Source organism: Amphiura filiformis, chromosome 12 (genome assembly GCF_039555335.1).
Source record: "Amphiura filiformis chromosome 12, Afil_fr2py, whole genome shotgun sequence".
Classification (NCBI taxonomy): Eukaryota; Metazoa; Echinodermata; class Ophiuroidea; order Amphilepidida; family Amphiuridae; genus Amphiura; species Amphiura filiformis.
In genome coordinates, this window is record NC_092639.1 from 2,855,599 (window position 1) to 2,879,931 (window position 24,333).

A 24,333-nucleotide genomic window follows, 5' to 3' on the forward strand; every position below is an offset into this window, starting at 1 on the left:
TACTTTGGGTTTGATTTGTTTAAAAGTAGGTGCTTCAAATAAATAACGTAATTGACTTGGTTTTGATTTTATTACTGTTTACTAATTATGCATTGAATGCAAGTATAGTAGGTCTACACAGTTCATGAATAGTTAAAACATAAAATAATCTGGTGAAAAATAAATCCGGCATCTACTGCAAGCTTAATTTTGTTTTGACATTGTTCAACTTTCATGTTTCTAGAATTGTTCCAAATTCATACACTCATGTTGTGATTGTATAGTATTCCTAGGGATGGTAAATACGGTTGAAGTAAAAGCACGGCATCCGTACAATTTAAAAATAAACACAATATATTCCAATCATACTAACACTATTACCTTGATCAATGCAAACTTTAATTAACATTCAAACATCGACATATTTTGTTAAAATGTAACTCATTATTATTATTTTTTTAAATCTATCCGATCAACCGGGCCGATCAATCAGTAATTCGTGACGACGTCGGTGTAGTTTTGCAAAAGAAAAGTGGAGCTTCGCAAGGCGTCATTGATGCGGTATAGGGTATTCTAAAGGTACTCCTCGCTTCTGTGAGATTTGGGCCCGAAATTATGCTCCAGGAGCATGCTCCTCGAGCATGAATAATCTGGAGAAATATTCTAAGTCCAACATGCTCCAAGAGCATGTTTTGAATGCACACTGCTCCAGGAGCATATTTGTTACATGCTCCTGGAGCATTGTGCATTCAAAACATGCTCCTGGAGCATGTTGGGCTTAGAATATTACTCCAGATTAATATGCTCCAGGAGCATATGCTCCCGGAGCAGCTGCTTCTGGAGCATAATTTCTGGCCAAAATCTCACCGAAGCGTACTCCTCATTTTATTTGAAACCCATTCTCTTGCATCCCATGCAGTACCATTTACACCTCGCCCACTGCAATATATATCCCTTGCATATTCTTTGTATATCATGCTAATGTTACAATTGTTTTTAAGAGTAAATGTTATCCAAACGGTTACATGTCAAGCTGTTTCAGCACATCACATCAAAGCTCCCATTGGGCGCCCCATTCCTTTTTAAAGGATTTTTTATTTACTCATTTGGCTATTCCAGAAAATAGATGCACACCGCCTATAGGCCTAGAGGAGTTCGGATTTCCAGTCTTTTTGTCTAGTCGTGACTATTGGAAATCCAGATTTTTAAAGTGTTCAAAAGCAAAAGAATCCTGCTGAAAAATAGCTCAAAATCAGACATCTTCAATTTGAGAGCTCATTTTAGTGATTTCCGTGATTTTTCCTTCATTTAGTTGGATTTCCAAGCTTTTTCAAGTGACATTGGCAACTGGAATTCCAGTCATTTTCAGAAAGCAGACTCGGAAATCCGGACATTTCTTTGATTGAATAGTTACTCCTCTATAGGGGGTGTGCACTTATTTTTTGGAATATCCCATTCAAAGACTGACATAGGCGGGGATAGGGGTGATTTTTGACCAGGAGTATCTTGATCTCCGGCGCCCTACATAACACTCAAACATTAAACCACATTCAGCTGAACATTAAATATAAACAAGCTGATTCAATTTAAGACAATTTTAAATAAACCCCGGGCAGAGATCTATAATGTCGTCCCCTGCGGCTTAAAAATTGACTTAAACATTTGAAATCGATATAGCTTGTGGATAATAGACTGCCTATCAACAGGTATTGTTTAAATATACAAAATATAAGAAAGCACAGCTCTCTGCGTAGTTTAAAAAGTCAAACTATCAAACATGAAAAATATAAAATGTATTATTCTTTTCAAAAAGAAGTTTAAATGTTGGACATCAAACATGAAAAATATAAAGTGTATTATTCTTTTCAAAAAGAAGTTAAAATTGTGGGTATCAAACATGAAAAATATAAAATGTATGATTCTTTTCATCAGAAGTTACATGCTGAATATTAATAACCTAAGATCTTTATCAGAAAAAAATACTAGTGTATTACAGTCATCAATATCATTTACAAGAAAAGATTATCATAATTATTTTTAAAAAGGCCAACAATATTGCAACAAAATTTAAGTTGGAATATGAGAATAATAAACTTTTACTTTTGAGCATTATATCACAAGGCGACGAAAAAAGAAAACCCTGTTCTACGGGCCCGACCGACCCAGATTTTGAACAAATTGGGAAAAACATTTTCTTGTACAAATGAATGCCAACCCAAATTTCGGAAATTTCAGGAACAAAATTTTTTTTGTATTTTCTCAAATTGCAAATTATTTACAGATTTTGGTGATATTTTGGGTCATTTCAAAAACAAACAAAAAGAAAGAAAAAAGGCCGACCGACCTACCTACTTGAAAGGTCCGTCCGCCCGTACAGGGTTTCTTTTTTTCGTCGCCTAAACGCCAAATACTGGTAAATTAATCCTGATGTTTTCTCCAGAATTTTTCTGTAATAATTCGTACTCACATAGCAATTTATTTTGGTATTTTTGAACAATTATATACCTATTTTCAAGAAGAAAACTGGTAAACAAGGCAGTGGTAAATTTGATCAACGAAAGGCTGACCAAATTCAACGTCATGATGATCATTTGAAATGGACAGAAAAAGCACGCAGTATAAATTTCATTTACATAAGCAATAAGGCATATACTCTGGTTCAAGTGAATCCAATGTTCATGATAAAAATATATACACTCTCAGAAAAATAGATTCCAACAGGTTCTTGTTTGTCATATTCTTCCTCTCAGGAGAACCATTGAGATTTCTTCAAAGGATGCATAACAAATTTTGGTCACTCTGTTTGTTAGTTCTCTGGTAACTCTGAGGAACTTTCTTTTGGTTCTCTAAAGAAGCTGTAGAACCTGTACTGGTTCTCTAAGGGTTCGTGAATTTTCGAGAACTTTTTGAGGGTTCAAGTGCGAGGGTTCTCCCAGGAGGAGACTTTATTACCCTTTTGGATTTTTTTCTAAGAGTGCATACCTACTGGCTATCATCCTTGTGGCCAGCATGTTAACCTACACCATGTCGAGGGCTCAGTGCAACAAAGACTCAACTCCATTAATTTTATTCACAAGCACGATTGCAATTTTATACACTTACCTACACTCCTAGAAAAAAGTGCAACTTAGAACCTTTTTTTGTCCTGTATGCAGAACCCTAAGCGGTGATAAGGTTCTATGAAGAACCTTAAAATGTTCAATAAAGATTTAAATAGGCCATACGGATGTTCTAATTAATTAATTAATTAATTCAGGGACTCATCACAAAGTTATGAAAAGTAAAAAGTGGGGTTCTTTGTAGAACCAAAAAAAGTTCTATAGCCAAGAACCTTAAACTTGAAGAACCAGTTAAGGAACCAACGCAAAGGGTTCTAAGTTGAACAGAAAAAAAGGTTCTTTATCCAAGAAAATGATTTTAGTACCAAAAATGGTTAACACTACATTTAACTTTTCTTAACTTTGTGATAGAACCTCGTCACTGCGTTCTGCATACAGGACGGACATAAAATAAGGTTCTAAGTTGCCCCTTCTTTTTCTAAGACTAGATAGAGTGTGGGTAGGCCTATAATGGAGATGAGTCTTTGTTTCACTTTCTAAGCCTCGATGAATATCACAAGATTTTTTTCTGCTATATGTAATTTTTTTTATGTATGGATAACGTTCTTAAAAATGTGTGCAATGATGGCCTATTTTTATTATGTACAATAATGTAGATACATGAACATGATAAATAATTATTTTGAGGCGACCTGTGTCATGACAATCAAGCAAATAAAGAACAGTCTGTTTTCAGTTATTACAAAGGCTCATTTGACATTCAAATCCTTATATTTCAAAACGTTTTATCAATTAATTTTTGAATCAGAATGCTGTCAATAAATATACTCTAAATGTAAAAGAGAAAAACTCACTCCCCACAAGAGTGGTTCACTTGGAAAACCACTCAAAAAGAGTGAAATGTGTTTTCTAACTTTAAAACCACTCTACAAAGAGTGAAAACCACTCTAAAAGAGTGAATTTCAACTCGTTCAATAAAGGACAACACGTTTTTTTAGAGTTGTCCTTCATTTATTTAACTCCTTGAAAGATTTAACATTCACTCTTTTAGAGTGGTTTTCACTCTTTGTAGAGTGGTTCAAAGTTTCACTCTGTTTTGAGTGGTTTATAAGTGAATCACTCTTTTGGGGAGTTAGTTTTTCACTCTTTTACATTAAAAAAAAATATTATGTTCTTGCTTACAGAACCAGTTTTGTTGTCAAATTTGAAATGTTTACACTTTGTTCTCGTTTTACTTGATTTAGGTCACGACGTGTTTATCAGTCTCGACTGTACATGACGAAACAATAATTTTACTTCAATTAAACTCCCCAAAAGAGTGGTTCACTTGGAAAACCACTCAAAAAGAGTGATATGTGTTTTTAACTTTAAAACCACTCTACAAAGAGTGAAAACCACTCTAAAAGAGTGGATTTCAACTCGTTCAAGGAGTTAAATAAAGGACAACACGTTTTTAGAGTTTTCCTTTATTTAACTCCTTGAAAGATTTAACATTCACTCTTTTAGAGTGGTTTTCACTCTTTGTAGAGTGGTTTTAAAGTTTAAAAAAGATATTTCGCTCTGTTTTGAGTAAATCACTCTTTTTGGGAGTTAGTTTTTCACTCTTTTACATTTAGATAAAATATTATGTTCTTGCTTACAGAACCAGTTTTGTCGTCAAATTTGACATGTTTAGACTTTGTTCTCATTTTACTTGATTTAGGTCATGTGTTTATCAGTCTCGACTGTACATGACGAAACAATTTTACTGCAATGATTAACAAAAAGTTATCATTTATCTATTCAAAGTAAATATTTAAGATGTTGTACACTTGGTAAATATATACATTACGCAACAGTTGTCTCCTGTCATTATTTTATTATAGTTTGAATGGTGAACACACTTCAAATGTAGGTCATATTTCCTGGTTGAATTCGCTTCAGTTGCGATTCAAGTGTTGCCGAGTGTTGTCTGCAAGTCTTTCTGTTTGTTCCTGTGCATGGCGAAATACTAGTCCATAATTTTGACGCAGTTTGTTCCCGAAAATAAGTTATTAACAGTTTCCTTGCATACGATGTGGGTGATGGCGATGACATCAGGATTATTGTTTTGGAAGTTGCTGTTAAATAGTTGCCTTTGTCTGTTACCAAAAATGCCAAAAGTGCATAAAAAGATAATAAAAAATAAAGAGTTGTGCATAGTTGTGATCCATTATTACTTCACGTAATATCTCCATTTTACAAGATCCGCAGGTGGAATTCCTGTACGACGTTTCTTGTTGTCCGTTTCTCGTGAAAAGAAAAATCCACACGTTGGTTTGGCTAGTGTTGAAAACGGTGCGACAGAATTGGTTTTAACACCACCCTTGATATGTTGACCATCCTTTGGTGATCCACCAGTTGGTCCTCTGGTTCGAAGAGTTGCTAAAGCCACACGGAGACTCTCATTGTCTGCTTCAGGCGTGGTGGTGAAGTTCAAATGTCGAGAATACTTGTTGCGAGGTTCTCGAGACACTGCTGAAATCATCATTAAATCAGGGCGGTCGATGTAAGCATCCCAATACGCCGGATTTGGCAAGTTTTTGATGCCATATTTGGTTCCTAGTGGAAATATGGTTTGCTTATCACTTCCATAGTAATGCTCATTAATGAGGCCGTGGTACCCGGAATTCGGCATCGTGGTTTGGTGGTTGAAATCTCCCAATAAGTGGTGAATTTTGGCTTGATGTTAACAGCTCATCACTTACGGCAGCATCAAATTCAACACCGCAGGTAATTTAGTGACCTGTTCGGGTCAAAAACCCAGGTTCAATAAGAAGTATCTCTTATTTATTGAATGCTACTATTGTAAAATGTAGAGGAACAAAAGAAACACGGCGTCCGCCGGAGAAATATCAATGTTTACATCGTGTCCTATACAAACTTTAACTCCTGATGCGCATGCTACTGCGTCATCGTTAACGACGCTTATCCTTGGCAACGAATACAAAAGACCTCGTGAATATTCATGAAGCGTTATGAATAAACATAAACTTTTAACGAATGGTAGTGGGCTCCCGTATTTTATCCATCTTTTATAATGAGAAAATTAATGCACTTATAACTAATATTCAATTAATTCCTGGTACAGAAAAGTCAAGAGGTTCCATTCCTTGATAAGTTTTCAGCGAATTTTAATTTACGAAAAGATCTTTCATGATGTCTATGTAACCGAGATGCAAAGCACGCATAGTAAAATTAACTCAAATGTACGCGTTCACAACGCGTTTCCGTAATGCGTCACGTCGCGTTAACAACGCATCAAAAGCAACAACACGTGGCGCAAAAACACGCAAGTCACTTGCAGCTCATGTTGCTGGCGATGGCTGCCGGTGTATAATAACAGGATTTATGAAGTAAAATAAGCAAGACAAAAAAGGGAAATGAATTAATAAAAAAAATATCAGCTCCGTGACGATTTTGTCACAAGGGAGCCACGGTGATGGCTGCGGGAGTGGCGGTTGCGGGTCCGAATCCCGTTTTACCCATTCCACCGAAGGATGTCACAGAGGCCGTGATGGTTTCAGCCACCGTTCTTTCCACCGACTTGTTTACGCCTTTTCAAGATCCACGAGTAACTCTTCCAACTATTGGGTAGGTAGGATAATACCATATTCTTATGATGGAAACTTGGATATGTAAAAAGGAAAAGACAGGACGAAATGGCCTAAATGAGTATGGGTATAAAGGCTTATCATTCCCGACGGCGAAAAGCGTAAAATTATTTGTAGTCCTCTAAAAATACCCAAAATTCAACCATATTAGGCCTAAATTATTGCTATAGATGATAATTAAGAGCTATGTATTTGTATGATTTGTGTTTGGGAATGGATAAAATGGTTTTGGACATCCGCATAAAATATTTGAAACAAATCAAAGATCAATAATGTTTTCCGTTCCCCTGAGCACTAGCCTACCTGCCTATTTAACATGGTCTCTGATTGGTCAATTACTCAATTACATGATATCTTCACTTTAATCCCCAATCAGAATGGAGCTTTGCAAATAATTCACCCCCATTTTTTTTTGCGTGTTGAAATTATTCTAACAATGTTGCTAATTGGGCCAATTTGTTTAAACGGTCGCTCCGTGTGGAGACTCGCTTGGGTCCTGATGGGACCAGGCTCAAACAAAATGCTCAAACCAGGCTAAACAGCCTATAAGCATGCTGGCCTGTATGGAAAGAGAAGTGAGAAACAGATTTGAAGACAAGAACAAGGAAAAGAAGGCCACTCCCAACAATCAGGTTAACAATTTTAGGGTCAAGAGAAAGGAATTGCTTAATCCAATCTCAACTGCCACTGAGAGGCTGATGAAAACTTCTTTTGGCCAATCGGCAGGTAGTTCTCATGAGGTTAAATTTCCATTGCAAAGTTACGAAATCTTATTATTAAAATACTGTTAAAAAATAATGTTTTTCTGGATCTTTCTTCATCTTATATTGATGCCAAAATGCTTTACCATTTCCTTCAATGTCTTTTTATTTCTTGACAGTATAGGGTGTTCAAAAATCTAAAAGTATAGGGTGTCCACAAAAATCTGAACACTCGCACTCGAGTGACAAATAACATCAAAACGTCAAAACCTGTTGTTTTTAAAACTACTCCTTAGAGGAATAATCAACATGTTTCCACTTCAAAAGGTGGTTTAGAACAAAATATGTTTCGTCCAACAATGGGTCAAACATCGACTAGGGAGGGGGGATTTTAACCAAAAATTCGTATTTTGGCATTATTTCGTCAATGATTAAAAAAAACAGGCCAATGTCCAAAACATAAGGTGGTTAAGAACAAAATATGTTTCGTCCAACAAGGGGTCAAACATCGACTATAGGGAGGGGAAGATTTAGCCAAAAATTCGTATTTTGGCATTATTTGGGCAATGATAAAAAAATTCAGGTCAATATCCAAAATATAAAAACACGTGACAACCTCTACTTTTATATGTGTGTTATTTATTTTCTTTTATCAAATCAGTACTATAATACGGGTAGGCCCTTTATTATATATACGTTATGAACTGCTACAAGGAATGATAAACAAATAGGCCTACTCCACAAATTAATACAAATTTATTTATGTTGAAATAATTTTAGTAGTAATAAAAAAGTAAACATACCACCATTCTTCGATAGATTGATTACTGATCATTCGATCGTGTTGTTTTCTAAAATCTACACTCTTCCACAAACATATCAATCGATTTGTGTAATTATGTAAATATAATTTGCGATATCACTAACAGCTGCAATTTATAGATGGGGACAACCCCTAAAATCAATTAGAAAAATCGAATTATCTAAAATAACACAACTTAATCGTTTGCCCCTTGGTAACCACCAATGCCGCCGCGTTTACACTGGCGTGGAGTATCATACAGGCCTAACAGGCGTAGGCATCAAGATTTTGAACTGATTCCTTCTTAATTTTAGTTGGAATTTGGTTAAAAATGTGATGCCGAAAAAGGGTCGAATTAGCGCGTTGGAGGGGCAGGAGCCCCCCTATGCCACCATGTCAATGCTGCAGTATGTCAGTCATTATCAGGACGTGAAGTAAGTACGCCTACTAATTAATATACGTCAACATTTTTGTACAGCATTATGTTTTAAATTCAGAATTCTTTAAAGATTAATGTTTCTACTAAAAAAATATTTGTTCTTCGAAATCAAAATTTATTTTAAATTTTGCGAATCAAGCGATGTCAATTTGTCATTATAATTGTGTGATTATTGTTATTTATTAATTTCATTCATTTATTAACATGTACAATATTTTGCATGTCAAAAGATTTCACACATCTGCCGCGCAACCAAATCGATCGCTTTGCCCTCAGTATAGAGTTAGTAACAAGCTCATCGCATGGACATGTCATGGAAATTTATGCCAAATCTTAATATTTTTTGCGTGAATTGCATTAAAATCTAATGATGCGATGCCGAGAAAAAGTAGCCACGATTGGTATAATTGCCGAGACAGCACTCTGGGCTTGTCCAGACTGTCCGGGGTTGCAGGAATGTCACGAAATTCAAGCTTGCTAGATGTTGTGCAGACATATCAGCGAAAGAAATGGTAAGATTTCAATACAAAAGCTAAATATCTCGTGCAAGTTGTACATGAATTGCCATTATTTTCTTACTCTAGGGGCCTAGACCAAGTTTGTAGAAATTTCTCTCGATCGCGCGCCTCTCTTCTCTTCTCCGCTCTCTCTCTCTCCCATCTCTCCCTTTCCCTCTTCCAACCCTCTCTCTTTGCCTTTATTAATACTAATTAGTGTACACTGCAATGGCACTCCTGGAAGTGGAAAAACTACATTGTACGAGCAATGTCTTGTATGCAAAGTATACCAGTTACTTACATAACGCGGACTTTTTGGCTCATAAACCCAAAATAAAATGAACTTATTTTTGGAACTTGGGTGGGTGCAGTGTAGGCGTCATAGCGTCATAAGTACATAATGCTTTACATATCGGTATTAATAAGCCTTTTAAAAATGCTCTATACCTCAAAATGGTGACATTTGGACTGTATTACAAATATAATATGAAATTAATTGAACTCAAAATTAATTGGGAAACGTCAATTTGGATTCCCATTCTTTTATGCGAAAATTTACTTAAATCCACTTATATTTCGTTTCTTAAATATTTCTGTTTGCAAAATTTATTTACATATTAGAAAATGGCATCCATTAGACAATATCGACTCGTCCTATTTTTGCATTATAGGCCTATAATAGATTACAATCAAAAATGGTTTGCACCTGCCGTGACATCTTGTCAAATCGGAAAATTTCAAGTTAAACAAGATGTTAAACAACAACAGAAAATTAGCCCTGCAGCTAAAATACGTATTATAATGTATCAAATGGATACGGTAGGCCTAGCCTATACTAGGCTAGTCAACTCGTTAAGAAAAATAAGCGGTTAACAAACCACTAATTACAACAGAACCCATTTATTCACCATTGATTTGAGAAAAGCATACTTAATAACACATCAAAAGTCCCCAGAAATCCCCGTTGTGGAAGAGTGCTTATAATTTGCATAAATACAAAATGGCCGCTTATGCAGAGGTGAAATTTAAAAGTTGGTCAAATCTTTAAAAAAAAACCATAATGTAGGCCTATTGCTTTCATCATAAGGATTCAGAAAAAGTATAGTTTGACGTGTCTTCGACATGATGGAATTGTTGGATGGATTGTCTCATTTAAGCAGTATGCAGACTCCGAGTATTAGGCGTACAATATTGTATGTAACATATCTACGTTATTTAATCTATTGCCATTGTTACGTATATCTGGTAGAAATATATTATCGATTTTACGTCATCAAACATTCGTTAGAACTTAAACATTACTGGAAATTGAATGGCAATAGATTAAATAACGTAGATGGTCGAATCCAACGAAAAGTGTACACGGCATGTTCAGGGCCATAACTTAAAAGTATTAATCAATTGGCATTCGTTTTTGTATTGTGTTTATTCGCCTTAATCATACGCTTCGCGCCATATATAATAAGACCCCTTCTGTGAAAAACTTAGACACAGAGACCCCAAACATACTATTTTTACCCATTTTTTCAAAATATTTCTTAAAGTATTTTTAAAAACATCTAAATCAGTTATGAAAAGAAGTCATTGGATTGAATCTAAATTAATTTCCTGAAAGGTGTGTATTCAAAGATTGCCTGTTCAATTTTTCACATATTTGTACATAATTATGAATTTTTTGTGATAATTTTTCGAGTGGTATTTTTTACATTACCTACGAATACAATTTTTCATAGCACTAGATATATCTTTAAAAATGGAAATCACTAATAAATGCGCAATTGATACAAGCTTTGATATGTCCAATACTGAAATGCATTGCATTCGGACATCTTTATTATTGTGTTTAGCTGCTAGAAATTTTAAATGGCACAAAGGTAGGTTTGGTAAAAAATATGCATTACCTCCGAATACATGTTAAAAGCTGTGTCAATTCCACAAAGTGAGAGAATAGTAAACAATAGTTAAGCAATAGGTGCAGGGTAATACACTCTTTATTTCTACCAAGTTTCAATAGCCTGCGTTTAAATATTTCTGAGATGTCAACAATAAAAGCAAGTAGGCCTATTCGTAGGTAAATTTCGGTAACCGAATGTTACCTACGAATACAATTGGACATCATGACAGTATTGTGAAACACCGCCATTCATGCCAATGCCCATATTGGTACGTAAAGAAGGCCTGTATGTTTGCTATCAAATCATATGTCAATGAAAGTTGCGAATTCACATACATGCCCACCATGCAAAAGTGAATACGGCTTAATTGTTGAAAAATATGTACTGAAATAGACGACGGTCTGCTCATTTGAAAGAAAAATCAGATTCAAAGAAGATTAGTAGGGGATAAATACTTGGATTTGTCAACTGTCATGTGTGCTTCATTTTAAATGTTTACCGACCTTCTGGTTTCTGAGTAATTTGTGTCCCAATTGATTTATTCGAAGGTAACTTTTGACGTTTTCGCTAAGGTTACCTACGAAAAAAAAAAAAAAAACGACTGTTCTCATTGTCTCATGATCTAGACAACACAGTGATGGACCCTGGTATAAAGCTAATTGTAGTTGCCCTCAAACGAAAGGCCACAAGACGTAACTGACTCCAAGATGGACTTCACAAGTCTGCAATAACGGTTTTAAGCGATTTGTGTGCAATTAAGCAAATTAAAGTCACTTTAGTGCCTTAGTTTCTTACTTAAATCCTCTTTCAACCGCTGTGAACCGACATTGTTAATACATGATAGGGTCTAAAGTATCAATAAACGCTCATAAAGAAAATAATACATTCAAAGTGCTTTATAAAATGAAGTTTTGATTGCGATATCCACCAAAAGTCTAATTCTTACCTACAAATACTGAAATGTTACTTACGAATACAGCATAATACATGACATGTGTAATGAAGTGTCCCTACCAATGGAAATTGATTGTCAAAAACTTAAGCGGTACCCCAGGACACTATAATTACCCATATACGGATTCATTCAACAATTATTTATTATGTAAAATTGCTGATTAACTACTTGTATATCAAAATGAAGTGGTCAAAATCTTGCTAAAAGCATCAAAATGTTTTTGATCTAAGGTAATAGCATTTATTCATTTGGACGTACCATCTGAAAGAGATCTAAAACTACCATTTTATTAATTCATTACCATAATAGCAAAATTTAAACCTCTAAACTCAATATAGATATTGTTAAATCGCTCATGTTACCTACGAATACCCGGGTTTCTTCACCTTTTCATTGTATAAAGCGTTAGGTGTATGCGTATAATTCCTAATATTCTTGAAAACATATATCCTACTCGTTCTTATACAATGTGTAAATTGATTCATACTCATTTGATAAATAAAATACATAAACTGACCTAAACTTCATTTTCAAAAATAAACTAGCATAAATTGACTAAGATCATATTGATCGCGTTATAAAAATAAAAACAAATATTTTCTGGTTGAGCTAGCATATTCCTGACACCCTGTGGTCTACATTACACGAAAAAAAGCGTTAATGGGAATATTCCATTTGTTTTAGGTTGATTAGTATTGCGATAGTGAAAGCATCCTAGTGGTATTCGTAGGTAACATTGGGTTTTGATATCACATTTACTATCACACGTCCTGGATTTATTTTTTAAGATTAGTAATGGCACTTTTGGTTCCTATAAGGCCAATATGTCATCAATCAATGGGCAAAAGGAAAAAATTGTGGAGACATTTTTATTTCGGACTTTTATTTTTGGCCCGTGGACACTTTTGGTTGGATTCGACCAGATATGTTACATACAATATTGTACGTCTAATAAAAAGTCTGCATACTGCTTTAGACATCCATTGGGTTGTTCCAATGATAAAACATGTAACGCAATATATCTATGTGTATCCCGCAGGGAGCAGTATCAGGCCCTTCAACCTCCGGGTGGCATATCGAAATTGCATGGCTTGGGTATAACAGTATTTAATACTTTAGTGAGTAGTCTCATCTTGATATCCATCATATCAAGACCTACCAAATTAATCAAATTTTTATGTGTGTTCCGCAGGGAGCAGCAGCAGGCCCTTCAACCACTAGGTGGCAAGTCATGGGGTGGCAGTCTAGCGGACTATGGTGGCATCGGTGGTTTGTCTCATCTTGGCATCCATCGTGTCAAGGATCTACCGGTTAGCAGAAGTCATAGGCACTACCAAAGTGGATTAACAAAACAGTAAGAATATGGGCCTTAAAAAGGCATAGGGGACCGTTCACAAACACTTGTAAGGGGGGCCTGATGCAAAAAATTTTTATCGCAAACATTTTTCGGGGCCCCCCTTTACAGACCTCGAAAATTTCAGGGGCCCCCCTTTTTGACACGAAAATTATCGGTCAACCCCATAGAAAAGCATATAAACTCAATTTTCCCAGAAAAATTGTGGTCATTTTTTCAGGGCCCCCCCTTAGGAGGGTCAAAAATTTCAGGGCCCCCCTTTTTGCATCAGGCCCCCCCTTACAAGTGTTTGTGAACGGTCCCTAGGCTATAATGGTGTCCATGGCTTATACACTTGGCTTAAGACATGTGTTATTCTTTCTATTGCTTTGCATGCTTTGCAGTGATATTTTGTCGTGCGGTGTTTTTCACTTTCATGCTATTTTTTCCAATCAGCTTAATTTGTGTCTATTTTTACATTTTTCTCAAAAACTAATAACACAGTGGTAACAAAAGTTATGTATATTATATAGAGGCAATGAATCCAATTACTACACTGGAATTTCAGTGACCCAAGACAAGCGGTTTGTTATTTATGATAAGAAATAAGGTACCGCTAGGATGTACCTCGTTTCCTATCATATATACTGAACTGCTTGTCTTGAGTCACTGAAATTTCAGTGTAGTAATTGGATTCCTTGCCCCAATAATATACATAACTTTTATTACCAGTGTAATATTATTTTTCGAGAAAAATGCAAAAATAGTCACAAATTTACCACAGGGGTGTAGTTAACAATAAGGGTTAGGATTATAACAGTTAATAAATTCGTATTATTATTTTGGCGATTGATTGCCGTTTTGTTTACCTTTTTGTAAGAAAACAGGGACATCGCCAGCTTTCTGGGTGGGGGATATTTTGTTATAATGGTTTTTTTTAGAGAGACTGTATTATGTAAAGTTTTCGAGCTTCCAAATAAGGGCTATAATGGGACAAAATGTGGTATTTTACACTATTTTGACCCATGAGCGGGTGGAATTTGATGGGAAACGCGTCCCTTTCCCCCTTTTCTTTTCCGTTGCCTTTTAGATTTGTCTTTCATTTCTTGTCAGGAGACACTTTTCTCTTGTATTGTTTTGTCACCCCCCACCCCCCCCCCCCACCCCCACCCCCACCCCCGTCCCACCCGCTGGCTACGCTACTGTTAGAAGACAACTTTTTCATGAATGAAATTGGAGAGGTTACGTTAGAGTGAGTCTAAACCAATCGCAAATACTGATTCATCGTGCTGATTCCACATACTGACGAATGCCAAATAACTATGAACCGTCCCTGTAATTATAACCCGTGATATGCCTTGCGCGACCAATCGCGGGCAGCAATTAAGACTTGTCACCGCGAAAGAGTCGATAAAGTCGCCCTCTATGAGCTAAAACAAACGGACCGGTTTATAGTCATCACGGATTCGTCACTATGCGGTAAAATATAACTATACTAGGGCCTATTACTAATCTTAAAAAAACTATTAAGATGGCTCCTGACATCTTAGTTATCATCAGACTTTGTAGTTTCATTCTTGTACTTGTAGTAACTAACAATCTTCTAATCTTTGTTGTAGTGATGGGGGCCCTCAGCCCTATACCAGGACACAACTAAAACTTAGTGAGTGTCGGGTAAATGATCAAAGGTGAGCATTGTAGAGACAAAATATAAACGACCGCATCAACAATGGGCAGCACACTGTAAATAAACAGGTTTAGATTTTTAAACACTTATTTATTTAAAAACTTCAATATATACTTTGTAACACTTTTTTTAACAAGGCTGAAGTGTTTACCCATAGTTAAAGTATAGGAGGTAAACAGTAATTAACCAATTTAAACATTAAATTAAATACATAAACACTCTTATAAGCACTTAACGATAAACACATCAAAATGTTTAGAATTAGATACTAAAAATCTATAATATTTATTTAGTTCATTATAGGGTGCATATTGTTCTTTTAACAAATATGTCTGTATGTCTAATATCTAGATACTTTGACGTGTTTATCGTTAAATGCTTATGAGTGTTTATGTGTTTAATTTTGTGTTTAAAAGTGTTAATTTAGTGTTTATCTCCAAAACTATAGTGTTTATCCATATTTATTGTACATTTTCATCCTCAAATGGGAGCAATTTGGACTTTTCTTCGGTATGATTAGGACTCTCTAGGGTTTTATATTTAGAATTAAAATTCGTATTTGGCAAGGTTATATTAAAATTTAGGGTTAGGGTTACAGATTTGCGGTGAAAATATTTTGACATCAGATTGTTATAGCGAACTGACATCAAAGTTGAAAATATCCCGTTCAGAAATTGCTAATAGCCCCGCTAACAACGACTGGAACCAATGCAGGCTTGATGATCCCGCTCCTCATGAAGCCGCATTACTTTCTACTTTCTATCTCGACTTTCAGCCTGACTCAGCCATTGCAAACAGATCCGTCAATGTAAGTTAATTTAATATAAACTCCTCAACGAAAGTTTGGAAAGTTTTTTCAAGCATCTGTATCTCCAATTATTTGTAACATATTCATATCGTGTTGCATATCACTGGATAGCTACAATACTCCCCTTTACAATGATACCCCATTTGAAACAAAAACAATTTTCACGGCTGAGTACACGCCTTGTGAATGTAGTGGGGTCTCAAAATGAATTTGCCAAATTGACCATTATTCTGTGCTCTAACAAAGCTAGCCACTAACCTCAATAGCGGGTGGAAAAACCACAGGCAGCCACAATAGTCAGGCACCTTCTCCTCATGCTGCTCACCGACCTGGTTACACGTTACTGTGGGATGGAATTCCATTCTTCCACAAGGATTCGTCGCAGGTCATTCAATGTGGTTGCCTATGGGCTTCTTTGGCACGCACAGCACGATCAAGCTGGTCCCACAAGTGTTCAATCGGGTTGAGGTCTGGCCCCCGGGTCTGGCCTGATGGCAGGCCATTTTGACTCTACTCCCATATTCTGTAGGTAGTCGTTGACTACCGTGGCTATGTTGGGCGAGCGGTGTCATCTTGGAGGATTGCATTAGGTCCCAGATCGTGAAGTTATGGGATTGCAGCTTGCTGCACAGAATAATGGTCAATTTGGCAAATTCATTTTGAGACCCCACTACAGTCACAAGGCATGTACTCAGCCTTGAAAAATGTTATTGTTTCAAATGGGGTATCATTGTAAAGGGGAGTATTGTAGCTATCCAGTGATATGCAATACGATATGAATATGTCACAAATAATTGGAGATACAGATGCTTGAAAAAACTTTCCAAACTTTTGTTGAGGAGTTTAGACACCTTTAATATATTACGCAGTGCCCTTTCTGCAAAGTGACGATTTCAAAAACAAAAAAAAGAAATAATGTCGAATGTTGCTTTTCGACATTAAATCTCTGATATCAGCTGATATCCAATTATTGAGTAAAGTGAAGTAAACATTATAATTTCGCAGTATGAAGAGTGAGGTCACGAGAATAATAAAATACGTCATCGTATAATGATGGTAAAATTGCATAGGGTGAAAATACGGTTCACATTCAACTAATTGGCATTATTTTGATCATGTTTTGATCATCTCGATATTCGATCGAGTGATTATTGATTGAAAATGACTTTAATAATACTTGCTTGTTGTCTCACCTGCGGTGCTGGTTTGATTGCTTGATTGATTGATTGAATGATTAATTGATTGATTCTAACAGGATAGGTTGGGAGGCTCACAATCCATCCAGTTGGCCCGGATTCCATGCGTACACATCGCATAGACCACGGTTTGAAGTGTTCCCCACAGGAGGTGATGACAAACCCCAGGTCACAGCAGGTAAGAATGCTTAATAAACAACGACGACGACAATAACAACAACAATATCAACAACAATAACAATATCAACAACAACAACAACAACATTATTAACAACAACAATATTAACAACAACAATATCAACCACAATAACAATATCAACAACAACAACATTATCAACAACAATAATATCAACAACAACAACAATATCAACAACAACAATATCAACAACAATAAAAATAACAATATCAACAACAACATTATCAACAACAACAACAATATTAACAACAAGAATATCAACCACAATAACAATAACAATATCAACAACAACAACAATATCAACAACAACAACAACAACAATATCAACAACAACAATATCAACAACAATATCAACAACAATAAATTTAACATCAACAATAACATCAAATAACAACAACAATATCAACAACAACAATATCAACATCAACAATAATAACATCAACAACATCAATAACAATAACAACAACAATATCAACATCAACAACAATAACATCAACAACATCAATAACAATAACAACAACAACATCAACAACACAATATCAACAACAATATCAACAACAATATCAACAACAACAATATCAACAACAACAATATCAACAACAATATCAACAACAACAATATCAAGCAGTCGCAACAACACAATAAGTAGCAACAATTTTCAACTGCATAGCAGCAAAAAAAGTAGTAGCGCCTAAAAAGAAACGGCAATAACAATAACAACAACTATTGTCTGTCCAATTAACTTAGACACCCAGTTTTTGTTACGTATTTGAAAAAATATCCACTTTCAAAGAAAGTCATGAAAGAAAAGTGTTAACATTCGCTGAGACCTAACGGGATTTTTGTGTTTCCAAAGCATGGAGTGAGAGTTTAACAGAAATTCTATTGAAATTGGAAGGTTTTTCTCAACACTTTAAAAATAATCCGGTAGAAGTTGGGTACCACTATTTTGGAAGGTCTCATTACACAGATTTGTAGGTATTATGATTTTGGATAGTGAATGGATGAATAGTAAATTAATTATACTCCTCACCAAAAACATTTTATAAAAATGAAAAATATAATTCAGTTCATAAAATGCAGACAGTGTTTCTAATTGGCAAATTTATTCTTAGTGTATTAACTCAGTAGTCCCAGCTGTCCCTCAACTAATTACAACAATTCGGCGCGGTATTTGAATCTTGTTCTGTACATGCTTTTGGCTTGGCCCAATTCCAAGAAAATACAAATTGTATGCCCTATGAATGTTCTGATGTTATCGGTGAGGAGTATAATTCACAATACACTCCAGACGCATAATAACTTGCCCTATCATTTGTTATAATGCACCAACTGAAATTATTGATTGGCTCCAAACAAAGGATTTGAACAGGTGTCCTTCACCAAAATCATGGCACAGTGCAGTCCATTCAATCAAAATATTGTCATCAACCTATTTGATCGTAGTGTATTTGTTATGCGTGTGAGACGACCTCTCGCGGTAGATTGCAAACATGCTTTTGTTGAATGCATTTGAGTAGACCACCATTATTGTGAATTAGTAAAAGGATCAAAGAAAAAAGGGTGGCATCACTGATCAATATGCATGATTACAATGTTCAAACACCCCTTACTGTAAATAGATTATCCCATCAAAAGTTTCAAGTCATTAGGAATATTCGGCTGGACCTAGATATCTTGCTGTAAATCGGTCAAAATTGAATAAAAGTAGACAACGAAGAATATTTTTTCATCGCTTTACTAATAATTTCTGTTAGGTCTAACCGTGTTTAGCAACTTTTCTTTCATGACTTTTTGCCAAAGTAAAAACTTTTCGAAATATATCCTGAAAACCGGGTGTCTAAGTTATTTGGACAGACAATAGCACTACGACGACAATAACAAGGACAACAACACCATGCACCAACAACAAGTAGTAAGAGTTGCAACAAAATATGTACAATAAGTCTTTTATCACAAATGTGTTTAATAAATTGTATAAACAAGCAATTGTTAATTAATAATGATAATGATTTAGTTGCGGTAGATCTTATTCAACTTTTAAGTTGTTTGAAACTGTTATGATCCAATTCTTCAATGTACTAGTACTTTTTTGCACCCTGTCTTGAGCTCCACCACTTTGTGACTTTTTGCTTACGATGGTCAGTGGTTTTTGCAGCCCTCAATTCAGCATCGAAGTGGTTACGTAATTCTCTTGGTTACCGGATCACGCTACTTTGGTATGCCTTCGAGTGCCATATACTTTATGTGGTGATCATTTCGATCGTGGTTCATTACTCTAGCGCGTGATCCCGTTGACATAGTAACATTACGTAACTTCGATACTGAATACCACATCACCACTGAATAATTCCATGTTGATATTGCCATTGGAAGTGCTCAATTAATATATATTGTTTATAATAATATTTAAAATATTTCTCATTTCTTCAGCTCAATCCGCGCCAGGGACCAGAATGTCTCAGGTATGTAACAAAACATCAGCAGCTATTTTATCATGGAAATTTCCAAGAGAGATAAAATTGCAAAGTCATCCCGCTGATCCACTTCCAGAAATACTTTACAGGGACAAAATGTGTGAAAAGAGGTTAACATGGGGTTAAAATAGGCTAAAAGGGAGAAGCACATCGTAAATATTGTCTAATTTTGTCCCGGTATTTGGAGGCAGAAGAGGCAACTTATCCCGTCCCTCCGGTACACATAGCTACTGTTCTTGCCCGTCTTTAAAACCAGTTAAAGATATTATTAAGGTTATTAATTATTTTAAACTGTTGTGATTTGGTAGTTCACAGCATCTTACGAATGGTAGTGAGCTTTGGCAAAAACTGCATTGCTCAATTCATAGCGAGTGTGTAGAAGAATTAAGATATCACAGATATACTTTTATATTTGCTGCGGTTCTTGATTTACGTTGTAAAGAGGGCTGAAACAACAACACTTTTGTAAAACGTACATAACTCATTAACAACAATAAATTAAGCAAGTTTGCAAAGTATACGATTTGTAGAATGTACATTTGCAAAACATCAAGGTGTTATATTTCAATAATATATTGATCTAGATAATGAAAATCGATTTTTAGGTTGCTTCGACCAACAATACCTCGTCTACCCTTAAAGGTCGAATTATTATATAGTCCAGCTAAATGTCGTCACTTTCTTCCACTGTTTCAGCCTCTCAGTGAAACTACCAGATCAGCTATCTCTGACATCAACAGACGACTTTACCAGCGAACCAGTTATCAAGATTCCTTCCCTGACTACACCCGTGAGCTTCGTCTAACCGCCGCCAAATCGCTACCAAGTCGTCTCAAGAAGCTAGGTGTGATTGCAGTGGCGAATAGCGAGTATGGCGATTCTATGTACTTACCTATGCTAACAGATGGAACTGAGTCGACTCTTACGGACAGGACTTTGAAAACACGAGAATTGGAATATGTTGATGAGAATGAGGATAGGGATGGTGACAAGGAGGAGGCGGAGGAGCAAAATGCACCCGATGATGAACGAGAAGATGTTGAAGAGGCTGACGCAGAAATCGCGGCGATGCCTTCAACGCCACCGCCAAGTGCCAGTCGTGGGGAAACTGAATCAGACACAAGCCGACAGAAATCTCGCTCTACTAATAAAAGTGTTAGTTTTGTTGAGACCCCGCAGGTCATGGAAGACACGATAAGAAAATTTGATATTACTCCGAACAAGCCAATGACAGGGGTGGGTCCGAACTGGCCTCCTAGTACAAGTCAAGTGATAAACAGTATCAATGGGTCGCAGCTTTTAGAACGGAATGACATCACGCAGTATCCACCTGCATATAGGAGCGCCTTGAAACAGCTTGCTATGAAAACACAAAAAGGCCGAACAAAATCTACTGCTGCAACGTCGACTGTATCACCAGAAAGTGTACAAAAACAACGCCCTCCCACCCCTAATAAATCGCGAAAAAGCACAAAAACAACTGCAGTAGTCACAAACACTGGACCTCCGCCAGCTCCTCCACAACCTCCTCCGCTTACCCGACAGCAACTTGCCGCTAAACGATCGGCGCCTTTACAACCCCTTAATGCAAGCCAAAAGGCATTGGCGATGCTGTCTCAATATGATGAATATGACGATGATTTATACAGAGAACTCAATCTTCCTGATGGTCCCAACCAGCCATTTGTCGTGCCTCATAGTTATCGTCACTCACAGACAAGAAGATCAGCGCCATCCTCTCTACCGGCATTGAAGAAAACCAAATCAAAAGTATTCAACTGGAGTGCTGCTACTAATAAACGGTCTCTGCCTCTACCTCCAGCACCGTTATCCGACTGCCTTACACCGGCTGGTAGACGGGTGCCGCACCGTCTGGGACTTCGCTACAAAACTGAAGCACATAAGAGGTAAGTGTTTCAACCATACGCGTGGATGAAATATAGGTATTCATTTCATAAGGGAACAAACCAAATGATCGATGACGTCCTATAAACGAAACTAGTTTCGTTTATGGGGAGGGGGTAAAAATACTCGATTACGTTTGTACAAAAACATCGGTCTGAAGAATGTGTCATTATTATTATTATGTCAAAATTTTCAACATTATATTATTACGTTTCTGGCAGGGAGGGAGGGGGTCTACTGAGAAACGAAACTAGTTACGTTTATAGGACGTCATCGATCTTTTGGTTGGTTCCCTAAGGTATTTGCAAAAATCGATGGACATACTGGGATTCGGGTATTGCTATAGATTACCGAAATGTTGGCATCTGGGCAATGATAATTATAGATTGTATAAAATGCTGGTGTCATCTGGGCAATGCTGTTGATTGTCGAAATGCTGGCATCTTGGCAATGCTATAGATTGTCTAAAATGCTGGCATCTGTGCAATGCTATTGATTGCCGAAATGCTGGCATCTGTGCAATGCTATTGATTGTTTAAAATGCTGCTGGCATCTGTGCATTGCTATAGATTGCCGAAATGCTGGCATCTGTGCAATGCTATTGATTGTCTAAAATGCTGGCATCATCTGGGCAATGATATAGATTGCCGTAATGCTGTTGATTGTCTAAAATACTGGCATCTTGGCAATGGTATGGATTGCCGAAATGCTGGCATCTTGGCCATGCTATAGATTGCCGAAATACGGACATCTGAGTAATGCTATAGGATGCCGAAATGCTGGCATCTGGGCAATGCAATAGATTGCCGAAATGCTGGTATCTTGGCAATGCTATTGATTGTCGAAATGCTGGCATTTGGGCAATGTTATAGATTGTCTAAAATGCTGGCATCTGGGTATAATGTTATAGATAGCCAAAATGCTGGCATCTTGGCAATGCTATTGATTGTCGAAATGCTGGCATTTGGGCAATGTTATAGATTGTCTAAAATGCTGGCATCTGGGTATAATGTTATAGATAGCCAAAATGCTGGCATCTTGGCAATGCTATTGATTGTCGAAATGCTAGCATCTGGGTAATGCTATAAATGGTCGAAATGCTGCACTGGCATCTTGGCAATGCTATAGATTGCCGAAATGCTGGCATTTGGGCAATGTTATAGATTGCCGAAATAATGCATGGCATCTGGGTAAAGTTTTAGATTGTCGAAATACTATTATCTTGGCAATGCTATAAATTATGCTGAGATCTTGAAATTGCTATATATGCTGCATCTATATCATTGCCAAGATGCCAATATTCGTCAATCTATAACACAGATGGCAATTAATTGATTTGCACTTTTACCCAGATATCCAAACTGTGTACTTCCAAATGATAATTAATGATTAGACCTAAATCAATTTGTGTGTCTTCTATTTTCTTTTACAGATACCACAGTGTCCATCCTGAATCAGTGCCTGACCTACGTAATTCACGCATGGGCAACGGAGAAAAGCGGTACTTCTTCTACGACAGTCATTCCTCAGTTTACCGAGGATAGCTGCTGTAATGTAAAAAAAAAAAGGTTTGTCTCAAAGCTCGCGCGCGCATTTGTAAATTCGTGAGATTTGGAAAAAAAGAAATGCGGAATTTTTTTTATTTAAATTTTTTTTTTTTTTTTAGTTTTTCCGGAAAAATTCGGCGGAAATCAGATTTTTTTCTCCAAATACCATGAAAAAAGTCGGGAATAAAAAAAAATAAAATCGCATTTCGCATTTGTTTTCAAACCACTCGTGAGCTTTGAGACAACCCATTTTTTTGGCCTAATGAACTTCACGTCTCACAGAACTTACAAGTTACAACGTCAAAAACAATCCCCTTTTGAAGAATAATTAGAACTGACAGAATTTTGATATTAAATTTTCGAATATTCAAGGACAAATCCACTCAGTTGAAATTCGCTATTGAAAAGTTTATGCATGAAGCCAGAGGACGCTACATCAGACATTGTTGCAGGTAGTTGCTGTAGCACGAATGACCGTTTTGCGATTATGAAATTATTAGTAATAGCGCCATCAAATAATAGTTGTTTCAAACTTAGAAATTTTAACAACTTTAAATATTTTGTTGAAAGAAAAAAAACACACCAAAAAACAAAATGTACACTTTAGAACTAGTATTATGCCGGGCTATTATGTTTTTCTAATTAATTGGATACCTCGTGTCTTTGGTTATAACAAATTCCTAGGCTCTTTGTTTAAGGGCTGGGGTATGAACGTTTGGACAGTATTTATTTTGGGACATTAGAGCACATCAGACATATCAATTGCATTCTGAATACGAAGAATGTCATTCTGATATCAAATAATTTTGATTTTTGAAATTCGCAATTTAATACACATTTTATGGCAAATCATTAAAATTGATATTTTTGATATTTAACAGTACTTGAAGTAAACTTTATAAATCTGATGATTTATACTTAAAGTGTATGTAGGTGGGATGAAAAGCCGACGATCAATTGAAAAGTGTGACTTTTCGTATTGAAGATATGGATTTTTTCCCAAAACACCAAAAAAAAAATTAGGTCTTTTGGGAAAAAAATCCATATCTTCAATATGAAAGGTCAAGATTTTCAATTGACCGTCGGCTTTTCCTCCCTGCTACATACACTTTAAGAATATATCATTAGATTTATATAATTTATTTCGAGGACTGTTATATATCAAAAATTTGAAAAATATCAAATTTTTATAATTTGTCATAAAATTTGTATTATATTGTGATTT

At 36.1% G+C, this 24,333-nt stretch overlaps 3 protein-coding genes across 3 annotated transcripts in view; 2 read left to right on the plus strand and 1 right to left on the minus strand.

The window, feature by feature from the left end:
* LOC140165660 (UDP-glucuronosyltransferase 2A1-like) overlaps positions 1 to 24,333 on the plus strand; it is a 455,852-nt gene that overhangs the window by 33,458 nt on the left and 398,061 nt on the right. The window lies entirely within an intron of this gene.
* LOC140165655 (uncharacterized) lies at positions 4,750 to 5,922 on the minus strand. Its single transcript, XM_072188952.1, has one exon. The coding sequence runs from the start codon at positions 5,692 to 5,694 to the stop codon at positions 5,233 to 5,235; it is 462 nt and encodes a 153-aa protein (XP_072045053.1). The 5' UTR covers positions 5,695 to 5,922; the 3' UTR covers positions 4,750 to 5,232.
* On the plus strand, positions 8,567 to 23,353 carry LOC140165485 (uncharacterized). The gene is made up of 8 exons (XM_072188776.1): positions 8,567 to 8,607; positions 12,999 to 13,313; positions 14,912 to 14,980; positions 15,755 to 15,787; positions 17,043 to 17,161; positions 19,613 to 19,644; positions 20,353 to 21,563; positions 22,994 to 23,353. The coding sequence occupies exons 1-8, from the start codon at positions 8,567 to 8,569 to the stop codon at positions 23,103 to 23,105; spliced, it is 1,932 nt and encodes a 643-aa protein (XP_072044877.1). The 3' UTR covers positions 23,106 to 23,353.